The 25,148-nt window shown below is 36.6% G+C and overlaps 1 protein-coding gene across 1 annotated transcript in view; it reads right to left on the bottom strand.

Moving 5' to 3' along the window:
* Nucleotides 1–25,148, bottom strand: part of RP1 (RP1 axonemal microtubule associated) — a 370,859-nt gene that overhangs the window by 150,943 nt on the left and 194,768 nt on the right. Inside the window, exons 13-15 of the mRNA XM_036999525.2 lie at nucleotides 15,116–15,219; nucleotides 13,132–13,308; nucleotides 10,471–10,683 (exon numbers count right to left, since the gene is read on the bottom strand). Coding sequence (XP_036855420.2) covers nucleotides 13,267–13,308; nucleotides 15,116–15,219 — 146 coding nt within the window. The 3' untranslated portion in view covers nucleotides 10,471–10,683; nucleotides 13,132–13,266. The remainder of the gene's footprint in view (nucleotides 1–10,470; nucleotides 10,684–13,131; nucleotides 13,309–15,115; nucleotides 15,220–25,148) is intronic.

Raw genomic sequence — 25,148 nt, forward strand, 5'->3', positions numbered from 1 at the left:
TAATGAAGCCACTGAAAACATAGATGCCATAAATGTAGAAATTTCTACCCCACAGAAAGAAGAAAAGCCCATCTGATACCTGGAGGAGGGGCCTGGGGTAAATAAGCTAGGAGACTAGATGTTCTTATTCAAACCCCATTTTGGGTTGATTCTTGGTGTAGCAAAGAAATAAGGGGAAGTGAAATATTTATATATATGTATTAGGGGAGAATCTCAGGAACTGATGAAATTTACAAATTTCCCTTAGAGCATCCTAGTATTCAGCAAAGTACCAGAACAACAAAAGGCCAATTCAGAAGGTGAATTAGAAATGCCTGAGGGAGAAGTCTGAGCAGATGACACTTGACAGAGCTTCCTAACTTCTGCACAGCTACATGGAGACATCAGGGGATGCAGAAGTTAGCCCTTGCCCAATGAGAAACTCAAGTATTGAGATGAGTAACCTAGAAGAGGGCTGAACTTACTACATGTTGGTCACAGAGTTGGGAACCTTGAGACCAAGCTAGGTGGGTGTCTCAAGCCACATGATACTGCCCAAAATGTTCAGACTATGTTATCAGCCTCATATGAAATTATACAAGATCAAGATATTCAGGGACAACACATATCAGCCACACTGCAGCAAAGAACAGTATAGGCATGAAGAAGAGTATATCCAGTAGTCCTTCGCCATGATTTTTTTTAAGGCTTTGCATATAGTTACCATTCAAGGATGAAGGAAAAGAGAAAGAAAAAAATTCAAGAAACTAATTATTGATCTGTAAGGGACTAACCTCTGAACTGGATGGCAGCTTAGATATATAAGTATTATTGGGGCTGAAAAAAAATCAACTGAACTGAGTATATTGGAACACATTAAAACTACTAATGTACTTCAGACAAATGGTGGGCTTTGAGTCAAACTGTGTTGCATTATAGTAATCGCATAGTTAATCTTGCAAGCTTTAGGTTCTCCATAAACTAGCCCATCTTCTACATAAAGGCCAGATTTATGAACTCTAATATCATTACCAGCCCACCATCTCCCCAAACTTAAAACAGGTAACCTATTAAAAATAGGTGTCATTTTACATTAAAGATCTCAAGCAATAGCCCATGACTCATACAAATGAAAACATTTTCCCAAACACATCTCTTTCCTTACCAACAGAACTGGGTACTTAAGCTCTGTTTAGTACACTTTGACATGGTAGTGTAATTATCTATTTACATTCTTCTTTCCCCCTTCTATATTGCAAGTTCCCTGAGGGCAGGGGTCATGTCTTAATTTATCTATTGTAGCACTAGCAATGGGCTCAGTTTTTGTCTTACAGTAGAAACTCCATAAATGTTTAACTAAAAAAAAAGTTCTCTTTGCTAATTTCTAACTTTGTAATTATTGATATAATGTCTTTCTCTTTCTTATTTGATAATGAAAAATGGGACTATTACCTATAAAATTCACCATTCCATGTAATGGGGTTCAGGACACACTACCCAAAATAAGCAACCTTGTTATACTGAATATTTCAAGCTGAAGGAATTTTAAAATGGCAGTTGCAGGAAGGATTCTTGTGACCTTCCCTTGGTCATAAGACTGTCATGTGAGAGGTACCTCCCTAAACCAAGAGGAATGGAGCAGCCTGATCTCTGAGTGCACAGGGATGCTGGGAGGAATATGAATGAACAGGCCTTGCTGTTTTTCCCAGTTTACTACCCTTAGTCCATACCTTTTTTGTCTATCTTATTTTTTTACAACTCTCTGTTCTTCATCAAACCTAGCATAAAAACATTCACATTTAACCACACCATCAGGTTTTCATTTTCTTAAGAAGGCTCCTGTGTCACATAAAGGTTATATTAAAAATAAATTTGTATGCTTTTCTCTTATAAATCTGTCCTTTGTTACAGGAGCCCCAGTTGAGAACTTAGAAAGGAAAAGAATGATATTTTTCTTCCCCTACACAGGAACTTCTCCTAACTCACCTACTGTGCTCAAATCAATCTCCTCTCCTGGGCTCTGACATAAGTAATTAATCCATTATTTGAATTAGCTTACTAATTTGCTATCTTCTCTAGATCACTGATGTATGCATATTTGTTCCCTCCAATAGATTAAAGCATCTGAGGAATGACAGTTTTTTAACCCTCCATTAATTATGATTAGTGAAAAGAATGAAAATAAAATTTAATATAACTAAACTTCAAAACAATAAACCTTTAGAGTTTCCTTTATTCCCTCTTTCCTTCTTTCATTTAAAATCTCTGCTTCATCCCTACCCCAAATACAAACTGATTAGTGAGATGGACATAGAAATGAAAGAAAACATCTGAGTTCTGGATGGAAAAGTGCCATATTGTACTTTGTGTATTCCTACATATTAATAATAAATATCAACTAGATAAAGCCATGTTGGAATATATGATGCATGCTAACACCATGGCAAGCTTAAATAATACCTAATGCACATTTCTATCTGGCTCCTTTGCAGGATACCTTTTAGTCACCATCACTAGGTGGTATTTTAACTTCTAATTCATTCAATATTTGTTAAACACTTACAAAAACGTTAGGTCTCATTGAAGAGTTTGGGATATTTTAGTAAACAAAGTAAATAAGAATCTCTTCCCTATGGTGCCCCCATCCTAGTAATATACATTATATACTCTAGAGTATTGTTAATGCTACTCATCAGCCTTCTCTTTTCCAGGATGACTCACTCAACAATTTATTCTTATTTTAAAGCCTGTTTGCTCCAAAGGGGGAGAACATCTTTCTTGCTGTCCTCAAGCCTCTCTGCATATTCTTCAAATATCTTTCATGCTATAAAGATCAAAACTAATGCATAGATTGGTCTACAGTAACAGTGAAATGTGATTTTTCTCTAGAAAATTCAAACAAAATAATTATAATTTTGTTAGGCAGAAAAATAGATATGAGCAGGGTGGAGAGAGAATAAGGCCAGTAAAGCCCATGAAAAGGGACTCAAAGAGTTAATTAGATAAAATTAGAGAGCCAGAAAAGATTCACAGAGTTAATGAGTTAATCAGCTGAAGCTCCGAAGGCCAGGAGTAACTTGGAATGTCCAAATATTCCCCAGAAAAAGAAAAGTATCTGAGCACAGCTCATGTCTTCATTGTGTCAATTAAATCATGCCATTATAAGTTTTACTTTAGCCTTCTAAAAGGCTCAGCTTATTCTTTAACTTAATCTATATGCTGTTTTTTCCTCCTCCAGCCCCTAATCAAGTAAATTGCAACCTGAGCAAGAGACAAGCATCATGATTAGTTTAGGAAACAAGCCCAGATATAAACAGCATAGCAGAAACAGGAACAAATTCCATCTTAAAACTAAGTTTGCATTTTAAAAGCCAGGAAGTTAAGAAGTAAGATTCTTAACACATTCTTTAGCAAACAGACCATAACTCAGCCCACCTTGGGGACAGGGCAGGTGGTCTTGAATGGTATGTTCCCAGAGGGAACCTGCTATCCTGGGAAAGGAACCAGATCAGTAAATGTCTCATGTTAATTTTGCAGAATTACCTGAAAGACTGATAACAGAAGAGATGTAATGTCTCTCATCAAAGATAAACATCTGAGACCACTTGAGCCCCTCACTCTGTTACATTCCTGAAAAAAATCCTTAAAAGGGGGAACCCCCAGTCTTTCAGTGAGCCTCCTCTGAGGCCGCCCACCCTTTCTCTCTTTAAATGAAACTTAAACCTTTCAGTGCCCCTCTTCTCTGAAGTTGCCCACACTCCTGAGTGTGCACCTTTTTGTCTTAAATAACTTCTTACTGCTTAACTTATAACATTGTCTCTGTGCTTTTCCAGCAGTGTCTTTGCTACTTTGCTATTTCATTTTAATCTCCATATTTAAGCTCAAATCTTCACTCTCTTTGTGCTATTTCAGATGAGTAGGGAGGGGCTGCTGAGAACTAAGACCTGGGCTTGCAAATTACTGTCACCTGGGTGACCCAGATGGAACTGCAGCTATATGGTCATCCTCTTTAGTGGCCTGCCTGAAAGTCTCCTTTCTTTTCCTCTAGGAAGTTTAATCTCACTCCAGCAAGTGCTCTGCAGCTCCCCCAAATCCTGGGGTGGTAGGGACTCAGTTCCCACACCATGCAGATTCAAGCAGACACTAGATAAAGATCCAAGTGACACTGGCTTAAGGAGTTAGTAGGGTTTGCGCCCCATGCTGAGTAGCAGTTCAATGAACTTTCTTTATCCCTCTGTTCTGTCAGACCCTGACACTCGAGCTTTAGTGAATTCCCTCCTTACCTTGTACTCTGACTTCCCTTCATCTCCAAACCGAATTCCTCCCAACAATTTTAAATAAAGCTTTTCAACCTTCGAGGGCGCCCCCTCCTCTTTGAGGTTGCCCACACTTTCTCTTTAAGTGCTAACTTCAAATAAAACATTTACTCAGCTTCACTACTGTGTCTCTGCCCTTCAATTCTTTGTTGCAGCAGAGACAAGAACTGTGGAAATAAACAAGTGCACCTTAACAATTTTATTAAAATCAATCTCTCTTAAAAAATTTTGATCAAGTAAAACGTGATTTAGACTCCCAGTTTCCAATGATGCATGAGAAGCTTGGAAGTCACTACTCTATCTTAACAAGTGAAAAGCTAAACAGACTCAAATATCAACTCTTTTTGGATTCATGACAGAATTGAGGATACAGGGCAAACCTCTATCCTTAAGCCTAGAGAGACAGGCAGGTAAATATAGGGAGTCACAGCTTATCAGAGCAGAGACTCACAAGCAGAAACCAATGAGGGAACCAGTGTCCGTGTACAAAAGCCTGAACTGTAGTTGATGAATTGCTAGAGGTCCCGTGAGGCAATCTGAAAGCTAAAACTCCAGGGGACCCAGTCATAGAGAGGTTCCCATGCTTTTGTGGATTTTATCTTCAGGAGGTCAACCAGGATCCCACAGTAAATATGAGAGAAGAAGCCCCTCACAGAACTGACATAGGAGGGGAAAAGGAACCCTCCTGACATGTGCCAGAGCACTCTGTTATTCTTAAGGACTGCTCACAGGAAAAATAGCTAACCAGGGCCTAACCTATTGGGGTTTTATCATAGCGTCACTGACCTGGGGGGAAGAGAAATATCTAATTCCAGCCTACTATACCCACCCCAGAACTGAATGCACTTAGGAAGTGTCACAGCCAAAGGACACAGGCATGCTAAAAGCATTACTTATATAAAACTAAGTAAGTCTTCCACTGATTTTTATACTTTCAACTCACTGGTCTAGCATGTATACACAGCCCATGTATACATTTCATATACAACTTTTTAAAATTATGAATTACCTTTAGATTTTTAGTTACTTACATGTATAGAAATATATTTTGAGTGAAGAGGCCAAACTAGATTTGTAATAAGAGAATCTTTCCTAGTTTCTGACAACTCTTAGCCATAAATGAGGATCCTGCTAGTGTGGGATGTGTCTGTCTGATACAGTGCTCACTCTTTAGCTTGCTTTTTCTACAACTCCTACTTCTCTTTTTCCTTTGCATTCATGCTTAGTGAGTTCACCCATGTTGTTCTGAGGCTTGTTTTTCTTCTTTAAATTAACAACCTTACAATTGTCCCTAGGGAACTGCATGCTGTTTCTTGCTAACTTGAATCTCTACTACATCAAAATCTATTAAAGTGATTTACTCCTGCAGCATAACAATTTTATAGTAACAGAAATAAAACATTTCTGACCAGCAACACTTAATTTAAATGTAAGTGTGTTTGCCTATAAGAAATATTTTCAAATATACAATGGTACACACATTGGAAACATTACTGCTTTTATGTAATTCAGTTTATACAATAAACATTTTTAAATAGCTACCAGGATTGAGGCACTGTTATGTTTTTAAGGTATAATAATATGAGCTGCATTACCATCTACCTTTGAATGTATCTTAAATCCCTTTGGAGATTGTGAGCATGCCTTATCACAGCCTATAAATATATGCAAATGGAGGTAATAGAAATGATAGCTAACATTCTGCTTTCAAGAATAATGTCATCCCAGCCCAGTGATTTCCGGTCAGATATGGTGAAAGTGAAAAATAATAAATAATATGCCTGATTGTTATATATCAATACTGTATCTTAAGAGCAAGAACCTATCTATTTTGACTAAAAAGACCTTCTTACCAAAATTTCAGATGATGAATTTTAGTCAGACAGCCTAAACAAGTTGTCACTGAACAAGTCATAAAGAAAACACTACAATGAAAGTAGCAGAATTAAAACACAAATGATGGGAGTTCTAAGGAAGCTCTTCTCTACAAAGTAGCAAAGTAGAGTTAAACATCAATATTGTTTAAATGGTAAATACCATCAGGTGTAGCCTCCGAGTCCTCCAGCTCTCAGCTAATTACACAGATCTGATATGTAAAAAACTAGTGGCTACATGGGACCCAGAGGACGCATCCTCCCTGACCTCAATGTCTGTGACAGAGTGTGTAGGAGTCCATCTCCAAGGGGCCAATCTCAATGAAAAGCTAGGATAGGCCTGATCTGGACTGGGACTAATGAATAAAAGTATCACAATAGAAACTCTTCAACCCTGGCCATTCTTTTAAGAACTGCATAAAATGAGTGATTAGATCATTTACAAGGGTCAGTTTTAGGTAAGACATGCTACTGCTGTCTGCTTACCTTATTTATTTTGTGTGTGAGCTTAAGGGTTAATGGACATCATTACAAATGTAAGAGAGCTAGTTCAGCCTTTGCCACACTCAAAAAATATGAGTTCATCTCCTCTCTTTGCTTTCCTTGCTGATCTTGTTACAGTATAAGAAAATTCACCTTTGGCAAGAATAGTGGCACATTTTCCTAAGATTTACACATTATTCAGGAGCCTCTCACTTCATGGAAAGACACATTAAAATTACATACCTTTTAACAATAACTTTCCAATATAGTAATTTTTCTAAGAACAGGCTTGGGATTTTTAGTAGAAACACCAGGAAGCTAGAGGCTGCTACACAATGTTTAAGCCCCCAATTTTAGGAGGCAGATGTACAAAAGTAACTGACCTATAAGTAGATCACAGTCAGGAAGACCTCCAATACATTACCTTAAGCTGAAGATTTTTACTGATGTTAAAAAACAATAGTAACAAGATTTCCTGTGCAGCTCTCAAGAATTACACACACCTCACCCTATGTGTATGGAGGGGGTGATACTCAACTGGCACACCTTGGTAGAGCCATACCCATTTTTAAATACTGAAATTCTTCCATTTTATACAGTGAGTAGGTGCAGGTTAAGCCCCCTAGTTCCTCCTTGGCACTCTGGCTATTCCAACATGAGAGAGCCTCCAGAGGTCATGGCCTACTGCTGGGTTTGGGGCTTGGGGACTGTATCCCAGCAGAAGAAATGGCCACCTGGTAACATGACCAGCCAACGACTTATCCAGTCTTGGACCCCAAGGCTCCTTTGCTCTTTGCTCTTCCACAAAGTTGCACTTATGGGAGCTGCAGTGTACTGAATTTAGTTGTCAAATGCAGGATCTGATGTACATGGACCTGTTATTTCTGGTTTGCTCTTTTACACAACCCCCACTTACCAGTCTCTTTTCTATTCAGCTCCTGCTTCATACACATGTTGCCCTGTAAGGCCTCCAACGAATGACTATAACCCTCTGGACAAATTATATGCAATCAAGATGTGGCATGCTCATTTCCAAAACGCCTAGAGAATCTCCATATTGTGCTCTGAAATGGCCTAAGTGCCTTCTTTTACTGTTCTAAATATAAAATTCTATGTAATCAAACCATTTATGCTCTTTCACCTTTACCAGTAGATCTCTAGTTCTCCATCTTTGCTATCTCTACCCAAAAGCAAACAGAACAAATGCCTGCTTTTTTCAAGTTATGAAATATCATTAAGAAAAAGTGATATCTGGTGTCCATAAAAAGATGAATGGATAAGGACGATGTGGTACATATACACAATGGAACATTATTCAACCATAAAAAGAAAAAGAAATCCTAACATTTGCAACAACATGGATGGAGCTAGAGGGTATTATGCTCAGTGAAACAAGCCAGGCGGAGAAAGACAAATACCATATGATTTCACTTTTTTGTGAAATATGAAAACAAAGCAAAACAGAGGAACAAAAAAAGCATTAGACTAATAGACACTGAGAAGTGACTAGTGGTTTCCAAGGGTGAGGGAAGTGGGTGAGGGGAGGGAAAGGGGGAGAGGGACTTGAATCACTGTGATGTACATTTGATAAAACAAATAATAATAATAATAATAATAAAGCAATGCTTGGGTTTGAAACTTCAATACATGACTGCCTGCCTCAGTTTCAAAGAGCACAGGAAAATATGAACCTAGCTTTTCATCTGGAGAAACCTGCCAGGTAAGGGGAAAGCAAAGGAGTTCCTAATGTTGACGTAAAAGCTCAGAGGACACAATTTCAGACCCAATCACTCATCTAACAAGCTGTCAACGTGACTGGTTCTAGGAAAACTGCTGAAGAAGAAAACTGTTTCTTTGTTTGGAATCGCCTCCCCTCTGTGTATCCTGACCCTAATTTCCTCATAGTGTCAACCCAGTTTTTCCATTCTGGTATCACAAATCTTCCACAACAGGTGCTCAGGAGGTAGGTAGACTTGCCCTGGACTGACTCTCAGCTCCGACACTAACTGGGGTGCTCTGGCAAGTTACTTAACCAGGCTCACATTCAGCTTCTTCATCTGATGATGAGCATACCAAAAGTTCCTCTGTGGCAGGATAATAGATCCGCGAATTAATCTGTAAATTTCTGCCTGTCTCCCTGTGCTCACCAAATTCTTTCAATTGAACACCAGAGACTTCTACCATTCCCTTGGCCTATTCAGATGGCACTGAGTCATCCACAGCATAAACAAGAAGAAGAAGAAAAAAGCATGAGGAGTGTGGGGCAGAGAGATTATAGATTCTGCTATATATTTTCAGAGGGAATTTACTTACTTGGGGGAACAAGATAAACAGCACACTGAGAAAGAAACTGAGGCACCAGAGAGGTCCCACATAGACTGGAAAGGGAGGAATGGAAGAACCATAAAAATCACCAACTGGAGTATGAGGTAGCTAAATGGAATGTGGCTAAGCACCAAGCTGTGCTTTTGGTTGCCATTTAGGGAAAATACAAAATGTTGGCCTATCTCCCACTTTGGAATGACACTTATATGTGCCCCCACAAACTTCAAGAAAACAGAGACCCAAAAATGTGTGTCATATAGTAGTACACAAACTGTTTCATGGTTCTGAACACTCCTACAAGCCCCAGAAGAAAAAGGTTTGTTTACTTTGTGGGTGTTGGTGACATAAAGAAAGGGAAAGCTACTTCCAGTGTTCCTCCTATAGGGTGAATGAACATTGAGTGAAATCATACTCTTCAACTAGTCTGGCATGGTGGTAATGTTACCTGTTTTTAATCTTAATTAGTCCACTTACCAGTTCAAAGACCATATGCATGATACTCTGTTAAGCATGGCTTCCTCTTCTGTGAAATGGGCTATGCTCTTATGAGCATATCAAGGATTCTAAATAAGTGTGTGTATGTGCCTGTTCTTTCCTCTTTTGTATTATGAACATCAGTGCAGCTCACCAGACAGATTCACCAGTCGGCAGCAAAGATAGGGACCCAGGGAACAATGAATGGTCTATGCCTTCCCTCTCCCCATCCCTGAAGCTCATGCAAACTGTCTCACAGCCGGATGTCATACTGGCAAAGAGGGGAGAGAGAGCTTATCCAAAAGCTCCAAGTTATCTAAAAAGATACAGTTTAAACTAGACTGTTTCAGGTAAGAACAGGGGGATAGATATTAACAGGGAAGTTAAGCATTTAATCTTATACATCTCTCAACCCATAGAATTATGAATATATAAAAGATGTTATGTTAGATGCTTTTCATATTTCTTCCAAAGTATCAAGATGTTATAAAAGAACCCCTAATATTTAGGATTTAAAATCACTTCCTACTCAAATTACTAAAAGGGTTTCCACTGGTGGAAATTTAGGCACCAAAAGCAACAGCAAGGAAATTGTTGAGCTGGAACTTTGTAGAGTCTTGGTTCTCAAAGTGTGGTCTGCAGACCAACATCACCAATGACAGCTGAGAGCTTATTGGAAACAGACACACTGGTCCTGTGTAGCCTATCTGAATTAGAACCTGCTCTCTAACACAGTTCTTAAGTGATCTGCATGCACATTATAATTCAGAAGCAATGCCTAAAGATTAGGATCCCTCTCTAACCATACCAAGCATGAGACTACCCTCCTCACTTATTAAAAACACCAGTCAAGGGGGACCACCATAACATCCAACTTCCAAGATGTTCAGTGGTTAAAACTAAAACATTCAGAAATGTTTAACATAAGTTAAACAAAATACTCAGAAAGTGCTATTCTCGTATCTATTATTGGCAAAAGTCTCAAACATTTGCTGAGAAAAATATGAGCAGATGCTTACTGTTCCATCACAGTGGCCATCCTTAATCCTCAGATACATCTGTGATCTTTGCACACTTTCAAACATGCAAATCCCAGAGCTGATTTTATGCACTTTCCAGTAGGATTTTTCAGACTGGTTTCCCATTCCAGTGCAGCTCCCATCAGCCTGGAGACACAAGGCCTGACAAGGGCTTGTAGCAAGTAGGAGGACAGTAGTGTCAAGGAACACACCCTTCAGAGCAACAACAAAACAGAAAGGCAGTAAATAACAAGTTCATGTTTTGCTAGAATAAGTTAGCAGTGGAGTCCATTCTCTTACAGAAGTTGCAGTGATCAGAATCTTACCAGAAGCTTCTGGTACAAATGTACAAATGTTAAAAATGTACAAAATAAGGAAATAAGTAATTTAACTGCTATGCAAAGTTAAGTAAAGCTAAAAGAGGCACTATGGTTGACTCATAATTTATGTCAATCATTAGCTATTGAAAGTATAAAGGTCAGCATCAGATGGTACAGAAATTTAAAAATGATACAAAACACAAACATTTCTCTTAAGAAATTGGTAAGGAATATAAACAATTTTAATATTAACACAAAGTAAAATAAAATCAGTGTGCTATGAGGGTACTTGAATTATAGAATGCACTCTGGATACTAGTTAAATGTACACATGTAGGATTGAATGAATGAATGAAAAGAGATATTGAACACAAGTAAGATATAAGTAAATCCTATGTAACCAATAACTTAAGATGTAAAAAGTTATTGAAAGTCAATTAGAAATACGTTAACACTGTACAGAAATGGATAAAAAACATAAATACACAAGTCACCAAAGGCAAAATACAAATGGTGAATAAACATAAGGAAAGGCAATCCATACTAGTAAAAAAATAAATAAGGCTTAATTAGATGTTTATTCCTCTAGAAAACTGTCTAAAAAAGAGTTCTTTTCAAGGACCATCCTCAATACTGACGTCAACAGAAAGAACACTCCTCCAGTGATTGCCTAACAGAGTTGGATATTAAAGAATATACCTTTACCCAAGAGGTCTGGTCTTCGCCTTCACCTTCTGAGAGGTAATCTCTAAATCCTTGGAATAAATGTTATTCCAACATAGGTATGTTTTTGTTTGCCAGAGCGCCTTCAGCCAGCCAGAGAATAAAAATGTGATTTAGGGTGGGAGATTTGAGTCACAAGAAGTCAATTGACCTTAAAAGCTGGAGACTGAGACTGGTTACCTATACTCCCTACTTGATTACACTCCCATTAAGACTCTGGGCACCAAGGCTCAGGTGAGCTTCCCTGGTTGGCAATATTCCAGCATACTATCACACATAAATGATGAGAAAGTAATGCTGTCCTGACTCTACGGGAAGAGGACAACTAGAAGTTTCACCCTTTGGTACTTTTCCTGTGTGTCTCTATCCTTTATCTGTAATAAACTATAGCCATAACAGCTTTCAGGAATTCTGAACTGTTCTAGTGAATTATCAAACCTTGATAGTGGTCTCTAGAACCCCAGAACTATGAAGTTTTTATCAGAGGTGATGGTGGTAGTGTGAATGTTCACTCTAATTTCACAGTTGGCTTAATCTCCACAGGATCAAAAATTACTACATTTCTGGAAAGAAATTTGTCAGTGTGTTTTCAGAGTCTTAAAGGTTTCATATTTTGATTGTTAAGTTCAATTTAAAACTATCTAAACTAAGAAAATAATAAAGTATGTGATCAAAGACATATATCAAAGTATATTTTGCAGTAATATATGTAGAGATGTAAAATAAAGAGATTAATATTAATCTTAAATGTCTGGTGATAAACACATATATAAACATAACATTTATATATATAAAATAAACATAACATATATATAAATGATATATACATGGAACATACATATGTATATATCCTTTATGTTTGAATATTATTCAACCATTAAAAATCATGTTGTTTTAGGAAAATTAATAATGTGATGAAGTATTTATTATATAATAAGTATAAAAAGCTTTGAAGACAAATTGACTTTGATTTGAATCATGACCCACCATTTACTTGCTATGCTGTACTAGTCAAGATTCTTAACTTCTCTGAAAATATTTTCTTCATGTTTAAAATACAAAAAAAAAATACAAAATCAAAGAAATATAAACAACAGTACATTCCATATTTTTATGATGATTAAATTCAGTCTTGTATGTGGTGAAACTCTCAGAGGTACTTGCACAAACAGGCAATCTCATAAATGACAGCTATTTGTATGATGATAATGTTTATTTTTAAGACAAATCCACAAACACATACTATTACGAAAGAAGCATAGCAATATGAAATGACCACACATATACAATACTCAAGGGGTGTACAGATAAATGTTTAAAAAGTTAAATATATGCATTTGACTCCCAAACATAAGCGTCTCTAACTTTTTATTAAGAAGCCTCACATTCAACCTAACCTTATTTGAATATTGGATGTTACCCCCATCAGTTTCATTGCTGCTGGGATCTCTAAGGCCTTTCAAAGTCTGGGTAAATAGAATGGCAATGGGCATCAATGCCACCTAGTGGGAAGATGTCTGATTACTCCATTATAATTAAATTCAATAATTTTCTTCAGTAGAGCAAAAGAAAGCAGATATTTAGCAGTATAAATGATAGTGACTTTCCTCCATTTTACCTTGACAAAAACCACAAATTCTTTTGAAAGGTCTGCATAGCCTGCTGATGACTCATCAGCTATTTTGCCATGACAGTCAAAAATAACTGCATGACCAGGAAACAGCGTTGACTCAAGAAGTGCACAGTGGTTGGGCTAATAAAGCACCCGCAGCTCAGTGGAGGCTCCACCACAGGCCTAAAAGAGAAGGGGCCAGGGAGACAAAACTCTTAATTAGCAATATAAACTAATTCAATTTAAAATATTTTGATATTATTTATACATACAGATCTACTCCACTCCACAGAATCCTCATACTATCTACCTCATGCTTTTGTCATTTAACTGTTTGATTCCCCAGCATGATTTCAGTGTCTTTCTTAAAGGCTTTCTTCTCTTGATTTCTCAGAACCCAGGTTGAGCGTTGGGTAACAATTAAAAGAACTCCAGGGACAGAATAATTTGATGTGATGTTAGCATATATTTGATCACATTTTCATTTCTTCATTTGTGTCCTCCTAACTCAAGTTTATTTAGGACTAAAAGCTGAAATTAAAAGACATGAATTACTATATTTTGCTTTTAGAAAACTAAATAAATCAAGATGGTTATGCTACAGGGAGACATTCCTGGTTCAGGGTACTGTTTGAGGTTTTATCCTGTCTCCCCTGAGTGCCCCAGAAAGTCATTTGGGTCTAAAAAACAAGGATTCAATGGTACCCTTTGAATGGCTTGATCCATGATACCCACAATAAGGTTACTGACCTCAGAAAAGTCCCCTTGAATAAGTAGGCAAGGATACTACTTGCCTTCAAGACAAAGCTATTTGCCTTCAAGAAACCATCTGATGTTGGGTGAATAAATAAGGAGTTACCAGTATGGACTGAAGCTAAGAGGATTGTCACCAGATATTCCAGATATTCTGAGACCCCATAACAGGTGAAATCTTTAGTGGAACAAGATGAGTCTCACAAAAACTAAGATGGAATCTCTCACCAACCTAGTAGGATAGGGCTTGGAGATATATTTAATTTGGTATTTTAAAAATAAAGTAATGGTACATTTCTTGAAGTTTATTTTGAGAATATTTCATCCCTACTACATTCATACTTATTAAGTACTCACTACAACCAGTACCTGTACTGAGCAGAATGTGCTACATAATACAGCACAGGGTGCCTTACTAAGTCTAGAGCAGGAAGAGAGAGGACTTCACAGAGGAAATTTGACTGATTAATCACTCAGCCTGAATTTCAGTCCTATAAATTATGTAAAGTTTTTCCAATAGTTATTATTTCCCTTAAGTTAAATAACATGTTATGAGCCAAAACTCATTATGTAATATTATATAACATCATCTGAGGAAGCTATAGTACGAGTGGCAGAATCAGACTTGCCTGTGTTCTATTCCTGCTTTTACTTACTAGCCATGTAACTCTAGGCAACTCACTTAATCATTAGTACTCTTCTGTTAAATTGGGATATTAATGGATTCTCTCATAGGACAGATGTAAATACGAAGTTACAACACACATTAGCACTTAGCACAGGGCATGACAGTTTTCCTATGCGGTCGCATTTTTCAAAATAAATAACATATGTATTTTAAAAAAACAGTTTTATACATTAAAATCTATGATCAAACCTTTAGTAAGCAATACAAAGCATAATTAGGTAAAATTACTGTGTATTTTTTTCCTAATAATATGTTCCCTGAAGGTCCTTTAAGAAGACAGATTGTCTCCTATTGGAGGCTTATTAAAATGTTGAATGTTGTCAAAGACATGGTCTACTTTTCCCTATCTAAATTCTAATCGCTGAAATTTGGGACCATTTAGGCACCAGAACTTCAGAAATTAATGAGATGAAACCCAATAACAAAAAATTAAAGTCAAAGCCAGAGGAAAATACAATTTGATAATCTTACAAAAGTACCTTATGCAAGACACATTATATATGGAAATGATACTGTTGATATATGGCAAAAAGAAAATGTACTACACACCATTCCAGTGACAGAGCTGTTGTCAAGAGCAAGAGAAAGATGTCTCATTTCATGACTTCGGAAAATGCATATATTTCCTTCATTGAAAACAACATCAAAGAGACCTGGAAAATATTTTAAATATTAGCAAGTAGTTCATACTTTTATAGATTTTTTTCTTATTCAATAATACACTGAAATGTCCTAATAGGACACTTTATGACATGTCTCAATTAAATGTTTCTAATTAGTTAAAAAATAGAATGCTAATACTTTATCTACATATTCCTTAGCGATTCGGCAGAATTTCCATGGAAAATCTCTAATGTCTTCCCATACTAATCAGTAACACCCTCAAATAACCCCCAAAAAATAATACATGACAAAACCGATCCCAGGAAAATAAATTATCTTAGTGTAAAAACCCACTTCTATTTCATACATCTCAGAGACTTGAGGAAAATAAAATAATGCATTAAAAAAGTAAATATATATGGTTTGGGCAATAATGACTGGTTTCTATGATTATGATTATTAAAATAATGTCATCATATTGTTCTTAGTTTTCAATATACTTTCACATAACTTTTCATCTTAAAATGTAAATTGGAGGACATGAATTTATGTCAAATTTGTGTACAGCTATATAACAGCAATTAGGACAGTGCCTTGAGCATAGTAGGTACTCAAGAAATATTTTTTAGATAAATTAATTAGATCTCCATAGCCTAGAAAATAGGTACTCCACACACACACACACACACACACACACACACACACACACACACACACAATTATCCCCATTTAACTGAGTAAGTGAGACTCAGTGAAGTAAGGGACTTTCCCAAGATCCCTGCCTACTCATAGAGTGGAAATAGAACCTAGGACTTCAGATCTTAGCTTAGTACCCTTTTCACTACCCAAAAATCATTCATTTAGTGCTTAAACAATGAACAAATTTTCAGGAGTCCATTCTTGTAACAACAGTAAATGAAGATAATTTTAACTTTTACAGATAGGTGATTATCAAACAATGATAAGTCAAACAAGCTAGATATAAAGGAATGCATATTGTATGTTTCATTTCATATAAAGCAGAAAACCAGCACTACTATAGGGTCTTAAGAGTCAAAGTAGTGGTTACATTCAGGGGAGAAGGACTGAAGTGGGCATGAAATTATTTCTGGAGTGCTGGTAATGTTCTATTTCATGATATGGGTTCTAGTTACATACATGCGCTATGTTCAGTTTGTGAACATTTATAATACAATGTGTGTAGTTTTTTTGCATACGTATAATATTGAAGGGATTCAGAGTATGTCATGTCAAAATATGTCTCTCTACCATAAGGATAATTTTGAGCAGAAGGAAACTAAGAAGAGTAGACACAGAATGAACCCTCTACTATCCTCCTATCTGCCTGAGCAAAACATGAATTTCTCTTATGAAGATATCTCCTGACACCACCTCCTGAGCAGGAAGCGGGTAACAATGTTATTACTGGAAACAACATGGCACTGAGAAAGATTCTACACAAACAAATATCACTAATCATAGCACTTAATTAACCAGCAGTTTCCACATATATTTCCCTAAATATTTTCTACCCTAGAGACTCAAAGACTTTCTCCTTTGTCTTGACAGTTCTCTAAAAAATTATTTTTCTTTGTTAATATGCCACATAAGCCCCAGGTTTTAACCACTACTTTGAGTTACTCATCACTAAGTTCTCTCCCAAATGTATGTGTAAAGCACATATTAATAAACTGTTTATTTTTAATCTGTCTTACATCAGTCTAATTCACAAGAGCCCAAGCCAGAGGGGCTTATCTAAAAAGGTAAAGACAGAGATTTTCTGTCCCTCCCCTGCAATATATTTGAATAAAATTATTTTAAAAATAGGTGATTCTTTGTGTTCAAATTTTACTTGCTGTCAACTCAGAAAAGAACTTTATGTACACAGGAAGTTATATGTGAAGTTCACAATAACCACAAATCAAAAACTTAAGAGTTAATACACAAAAGAAAAGGAGAAGGGAGACTAAACATTACACTGAAGAAAACCACCAAACCACAAGATAAGAAAGGAATAGAAGAAAGGAGCAATAGAGAAACTACAAAAACAGCCAGAAAACAATTAATAAAGTGGCAATAAGTACATACCTATCAATAATTACTTTAAACATAAATGGACTAAATTTTCCAATCAAAAGACAGAGTGGTTGAATAGATATAAAAAACAAGAACCATCTCTATGCTGCCTAGAAGAGACTTACTTGAGAAGAAAGGACACAAAACTGACTGAAAGTGAAGGGAAAGGAGAAAGATATCACATGCATGTGGAAATGAAAATAAATCTGGTGTAGCTATACTCACAGGAGACAAATTTTATAACAAAGACTATAATAATAGAAAAAGGCATTAATGATAAAGAAGTTGATCCAACAAGACATAACAGTTATAAATATATATACACACAACATTGGAGCACTAATGTATATAAAGCAAATATTAATGGACCTACGGGAGAAACCGATACCAATACAATAATAATAGGAAACCTCAACATATGATTTACATCAATGGGTAGATCATCCAAACAGAAAATCAGTAAGGAAACACCAGCCTTACATAGCACATTAGACTAGATGGACATAATACACAGAAAATATTCCATCCAAAACAACAGAAAGCACATTTACCTCAGATGTACATTGAACATTCTCTAGGCTGTATCACATGTTAGGCCACAAGACAAATCTCAATAAATTCAAGAAGATAAAGCCACATCAAGAATCTTCTCCAACCACAAAGGCATGAGACTAGAAACCAATTATAAGAAGAAAACTGAAAAAAAAACCCACAAAAAAATGTGATGATTAAACAACAGGCTACTGAAGAACCAATGGGTGATCAAATAAATCAAAGAAATGAAAAATAACTATGGGTAAATGAAAACAAATACAACACACCAAAATCTTAAGGATGCAGCAAAATTGGTTCTAAGAGGGAAGATTATAGCAATATAGGTCTAAGTCAAGAAACAAGAAATATCTCAAATAAACAATATAACTTTGCCCCTACATGATCTATAAGAGGAAGAACAAATTAAATCCCTAAATCAGTGGAAGGGAGGAAATAATAAAGATGAGAGAAGAAATCAAGTTTTAAAAGATAATAAAAAAGATCAAGGAAACTAAGAGCTAGTTCTTTGAAAATTTAAATGCAATTGACAAACCCTTGGCTAGACTAACCAAGGGAAGAAAGAGTATGGCTCTATTAAACAAAATTAGAAATGAAAGAGAAGTTGAAAGTGATTTACAGAAATAAAAGGATCATAAGACACAACTACAAACAATTATATGCCAAGAAATAGAACAACCTAGAAAAAAATGGATAAATTCCTAGAAACATAATCTTCCAAGAGTAAATCAGGAAGAAATAGAAAATCTGAACTGATCAGTTACTAGTAAGGAGATTCAATCAGTAATTGAATCAGTAATAAAAAAAAAGCTCTCCACAAACAGTATAACCATACAGCTTCATTGCTGAAGTCTACCAACCTTTCAGGGAAGATGAATACCCATCTTTCTCAAATTCTTCCAAAAAATTGAATGCTTCCAAACTAATTTTGTGAAGCCAGCATTACCCTGATATCAAAACCCAACATGGACATCACACACACACACAAAAATTGTAGAACAATATTACTGATGATCACTGATGCAAAAATCCTCAACAAAATATCAGCAAACTGAATTCAACAGTAACTAATTAAATCATACACCATAATCAAGTGGGATATATTCCAGGAATGCAAGGATAGTACATCTACAAATCAACTATCATGATACACCACATTAATAAAATGAAGGATAAAAATCATACAATCATCTCAACAGATAAAGAAAAAGCATCTGACAAAACTTAACATCCATTTATGATAAAAACTCTCAACAAAGTGGGTATAGAGGGAACATACCTCAACACAGTAAAGGCCATATATGACAAGCCCACAACTAACACCATACTCAATAGTGAAAAGCTGAAAGCTTTTCCACTAAGGTCAGAAACAAGACAAGGACACCCACTCTAACCAGTTTTATTCAACATAGTACTAGAAGTCCTACCCTTAGCAATTAGGCAAGAAAAATAAATAAAAGGTATTCAAATTTGAAAAGGAAAAGTAAAACTGTCACTCTTTACAGATGACATACTACACACAAAAAACCCTAACAACTCCACCAAAAATTGTTAGAACTAATAAATGCATTCATTAAAGCCACAGAATACAAAATCAACATACAAAAATCTGTGACATTTCTATACACTAATAATTATCAGAAAAATTAATTAAGGAAACAACTCCATTAATAGCTGCATATAAACCATGAAAGACATAGAAATAAATTTAACCAAAGGGTGGAATTGGATTAAAGATGGTTGCATGAGAGGTGAGACAGAGACCTCCTTCTAAAACCACATATAATATGAAAATTTAATTTAATACAACTAGTTCTAAAAGAGCAACAGGAAAGAAGGCTGCACCAGATGGTATATACATGGAGAAAAGAACAGACCTCACGGAACAGGGTGACATACCAAAACTGTGACCTGGTGGGGCCCAAGCCCTTCCCGCACCCCAGCTCACCTGCACAAGGAAGAGAAAGAGAGCAGGGAGGGAGTGGAGGCCTGGGACTGCTGAACACCTAGCCCTGGAGATCTGCTCTTGTAGCATGAATGTACATTGCATGGTGCTCTGGTGATTTAGTGTGGTTGGAAAGCTAAGACAGGCGGAATACCTGTAGAGACAGAGATTCCAGCTGCTTGTGGAAAACAGGGATTCATAGCCAACTGATCTTGGTGGGCAGTATGAGAGACTTCCTAAAAGCGAAAGGGGTGATAAAGGGGCAAAGATTGCACAGAGCTTACTGCTCAGGAGAAAGGACAGGTAGACAAAATTGTCCAGATGCACTCCACCCAGCAGGTTGGAAGCTTAAATGATCTTCAGGTGCTCAATACCCCTGGTTGCCTATCCAGATCCAAGGTCCCCCACTGTGATATGAAGCCTGCTATGTCTTCCTCCTGGCTAGCCTGCACCTGACTCAGGCTTGCAAACCTGCAACTCTTCCCATGGCATCAGGCCGGTCAGAGGGAAGCCCTGCCTAAAGCAGCTACAAACACAAACCATTAAGGCTTATACCTGTGTGTTTGGCCCACTGGTTCTGGCAGTGGAGACAGGCATAACAGCTGGGAAGCAGGAAATGTCTCTTTCCTCCCCTCAAGCACCAACATCACTCCGCTGCAACCCTGGCAATGCCCCAGGGGCTGAGCAGCTGCAGAGAGTAGAGCTTCTGGACACTAGAGGGCACCACAGACAAATTATGAAACATCAAAGGAAGCTGGTTCAAAGCAAAATTATGAATACACCAGAGAAAGATTCAAATGAAATCGACCTCATGAATCTTCCTGAAAAAGATTTCAAAATAAAATTCATTAACATGCTCATGGAGATAAAGAAAAATACTCAGGAACTCAGGAACGAATTTACAATGGAGATCCAATCATTGAAGAATACAATGGAGGGTATTAAAAGCAGATTAGATACAGTGGAGGAGATGATAAGTGAAACAGAAATTAGGGAAGAGGAATACAAAGAAGCTGAGGCACAGAGATAAAAAAGGATCTCTAAGAATGAAAGAATACTAAGAGAACTATGCAACCAATACAAACGGAACAATATTCATATTATAGGGATGCCAGAAGAAGAAGAAAGAGAAAAAGAGATAGAAAGTGTCTTTGAGAAAGTAAGCTGAAAACTTCCCCAATCTGGGGAAGGAGATAGTCCCTCAGGCCATGGAGGTGCACAGATCTCCCAACACAAGGGACCCAAGGAAGACAACACCAAGACATACAGTAATTAAAATGGCAAAGATCAAGGATATGGACAGACTATTAAAAGCAGCCAGAGAGAGAAATAAGATCACATACAAAGGAAAACCCATCAGGCTGTCATCAGACTTCTCAGCAGAAACTTTACAGGCTAGAAGGGAGTGGAATGATCTATTTAATGCAATGAAGCAGAAGGGCCTCAAACCAAGAATACTTTATCAGGCAAGACTATAATTTAAATTTGAAGGAGGGATTAAACAATTTTCAGATAAGCAAAAGCTGAGAACTTAGCTCTGATAAACCATTTCTACAGTGTATTTTGGAGGGACTGCTATAGATGGAAGTGTTCCTAAGGTTAAATAGCTGTCACCAGAGGTAACAAAAAGGGATAGACAAAGAGTACAGAATATGATACCTAATATAGAAAGAATGGAGGAGGAAGAAAAGCAGGGAAAAAATAAAAAACCTTTAGATTGTGTTTGTAATACCATACAAAGTGAGTTAAGTTAAACTCCTAGATAGTAAGTAGGTTACACTTCAACCTTTGGTAACCATGAATCTAAAGCATGCAATGGCAATAAGTACATACCTATCAATAATCACCCTAAATGTAAATCATAGGAATGCACTAATCAAAAGACATAGTCACTGAATGGATTAAAAAAACAAGACCAAACTATATACTGCCTACAAGAGACTCACCTCAAACCCAAAAACATACACAGACTAAAAGTGAAGGGATGGAAAAAGATATTTCATGCAACTAATAGGGAGAAAAAAGCAGGTGTTGTAGTACTTGTATCAGACAAAATAGACTTTAAAACAAAGAAAGTCACAAGAGAGAAAAAAACATTACATAATGATAAAGGAGTCAATCCAACAAGAGGATATAACCATTATAAATATCTATGCACCCAACACAGGAGCACCTACATATGTGAAACAAATAGTAACAGAATTAAAAGGGGAAATAGAATGTAATGCATTCATACTAGGAGAAGTTAACACTCCATTCACTCCAAAGGACAGATCAACCAAACAGAAAATAAGAAAGAAGTCAAGAGGCATTGAACAACACATTAGAACAGATGGACCTAAAAGACATCTATGGAACTCTCTACCCAAAAGGAGCACGATGCACATTCTTCTCAAGTGCACATGGAACATTTTCCAGAATAGACCACATACTAGGCCATAAAAAGAGCCTCAGTAAATTCAAAAAGATTGAAATTGTACCAACCAACTTCTCATATCAAAAGGGTATAAAAATAGGAATAAATTGTACAAAGAAAACAAAAAGGCTCACAAACACATGGAGGTTTAACAACATACTCCTAAATAATCAATGGATCAATGACAATTAAAAGACAGATCAAGCAATATATGGAGACAAATGAAAACAACAGCACAATGCCCCAATTTCTGTGGGATGCAGCAAAGCCAGTTTTAAGAGGGAAGTATATAGCAATCCAGGCCTTTTTATAGAAGGAAGAACAATCCCAAATGAATAGTGTAAATTAACAATTATTGAAACTGGAAAAAGAAGAACAAAAGAAGCCCAAAGTTAGCAAATGGAGGGACATAATAAACATCAGAGAAGAAATAAATAAAATTGACAAGAATAAAACAATAGAAAAAAATTAATAAAAACTAGAGCTGGTTATTTGAGAAAAGAAACAAAATAGATAAACCCCTAGCCAGACTTATTAAGAAAAAAAGAGAATCTACACACATAAACAGAATCAGAAATGAGAGAGGAAAAATCACTACTGACACCAAAGAAATACAAAGAATTATTAGAGAATACTATGAAAATCTATATGCTAACAAACTCAATAACCAAGAAGAAATGGACATCTTTCTAGAAAAATACAACCTTCCAAGACTGACCCAGGAAAAAACAGAAAATCTAAACAGACCAATTACCAGCAATGAAACTGAATCAGTAAGCAAAAAACTACCCAAGGACAAAATACCTGTACCAGATGCATTCACTACTGAATTTTGTCAGACATTTAAATAAGACATAATACCCATTCTCCTTAAAGTTTTCCAAAGAAGAGTAGAGGGGGGAATACTTCCAAACTCATTCTATGAAGCCAGCATCACTCTCATACCAAAACAAGGCAAAGAAACCACACACAAAAAAGAAAACTACAGACCAATATCCCTGATGAATATAGATACAAAAATACTCAACAAAATATTAGCAAACTGAATTCAAAGATACATCAAAAGGACCATACACCATGATCAAGTGGGATTCACTCCAGGGATGCAAGGATGATACAACATTCGAAAACCATCAACATCATCTAACACATCAACAAAAAGGACAAAAACCACATGATCACTTCCATAGATGCTGAAAAAGCATTCAACAAAATTCAACATCCATTCATGATAAAAACTCTCAACAAAATGGGTGAAGAGGGAAAGTCCCTCAACATAATAAAGGCCATATATGACAAACCCACAGCCAACATTATATTTAGCAGTGAGAAGCTGAAAGCTTTTCCTCTAAGATGGGGAACAAGACAAGGATTCCACTCTCCCCGCTTTTATTCAACATAGTACTAGAGGTCCTAGCCATGGCAATCAGACAACACAAAGAAATAAAAGGCATCCAGACCAGTAAGGAAGATGTCAAACTGTCACTGTTTGCAGATGATATGATATTGTACATAAAAAACTCTAAAGAATCCACTTCAAAACTACTAGACTTAATATCTGAATTCAGCAAAGTTGCAGGACACAAAATTAACACACAGAAATCTGTTGCATTCCTATACACTAACAATGAACTAACAGAAAGAGAAATCAGGAAAACAATTCCATTCACAATTGCATTAAAAAGAATAAAATACCTAGGAATAAACCTAACCAAGGAAGTGAAAGACCCATACCCTGAAAATTACAAGACACACCTAAGAGAAATTAAAGAGGATACTAATAAATGGAAATTTGTCCCATGTTCTTGGGTAGGAAGAATTAATATTGTTAAAATGGCCTCACTGCCTAAAGCAATCTACAGATTCAATGCAATCTCTATCAAAATACCAACAGCATTCTTCAATGAACGGGAACAAAAATTCATATGGAACCACAAAAGACCCCAAATAGCCAAATAAATCCTGAGAAGGAAGAATAAAGCAGGGGGGAATCTCACTTCCCAACTTCAAGCTCTACTACAAAGCCACAGTAATTAACACAATTTGGTACTGGCATAAGAACAGACCCACAGACCAGTGAAACAGAATAGAGAGCCCAGATATAAACCCAAGCATATATGGTCAATTAATATATGATAAAGGAGCCATGGACATACAATGGGGAAATGACAGCCTCTTCAACAGCTGGTGTTGGCAAAACTGGACAGCTACAAGTAAGAGAATGAAACTGGATTACTGCCTAACTCCATACACAAAAGTAAACTCAAAATGGATCAAAGACCTGAATGCAAGTCATGAAACCATAAAAATCTCAGAAGAAACTATAGGCAATACTCTCTTGAATATAAACATGAGCAACTTCTTCATGAACATATCTCCCCAGGCAAGGGAAACAAAGACAAAAATGAACAAGTGGGACTATATCAAGCTATAAAGCTTCTGTAGAGCAAAGGACACCATCAGTAGAACAAAAAGGCATCCTACAGTATGGGAGAATATATTCATAAATGACATATCTGATAAGTGGTTGACATTCAAAATATACAAAGAGCTCATGCACCTCAACAAACAAAAAGCAAATAACCCAATTAAAAAATGGGCAGAGGATCTGAACAGACACTACTCCAAAGAAGAAACTCACATGGCCAACAGGCACATGACAAGATGCTCCACATCACTAATCATCAGAGAAATGCAAATTAAAACCACAGTGAGATATCACCTCACACAAGTTAGGATGGCCACCATTCAAAAGACCAACAATAACAAATGTTGACAAGGATGTGGAAAAAGGCGAACCCTACTACACTGCTGGTGGGAATGTAAATTAGTTCAACCTTTGTGGATAGCAGTATGGAGGTTCCTCAAAAACCTAAAAATAGAAATACCATCTGATCCAGGAATTCCACTCCTAGAGATTTACCCTAAGAATGCAGAAGCCCAGTTTGAAAAAGACAGATGCACCCCTATGTTTATCACAGCACTATTTA

Source organism: Manis javanica, chromosome 2 (genome assembly GCF_040802235.1).
Source record: "Manis javanica isolate MJ-LG chromosome 2, MJ_LKY, whole genome shotgun sequence".
NCBI classification, from domain to species: domain Eukaryota; kingdom Metazoa; phylum Chordata; class Mammalia; order Pholidota; family Manidae; genus Manis; species Manis javanica.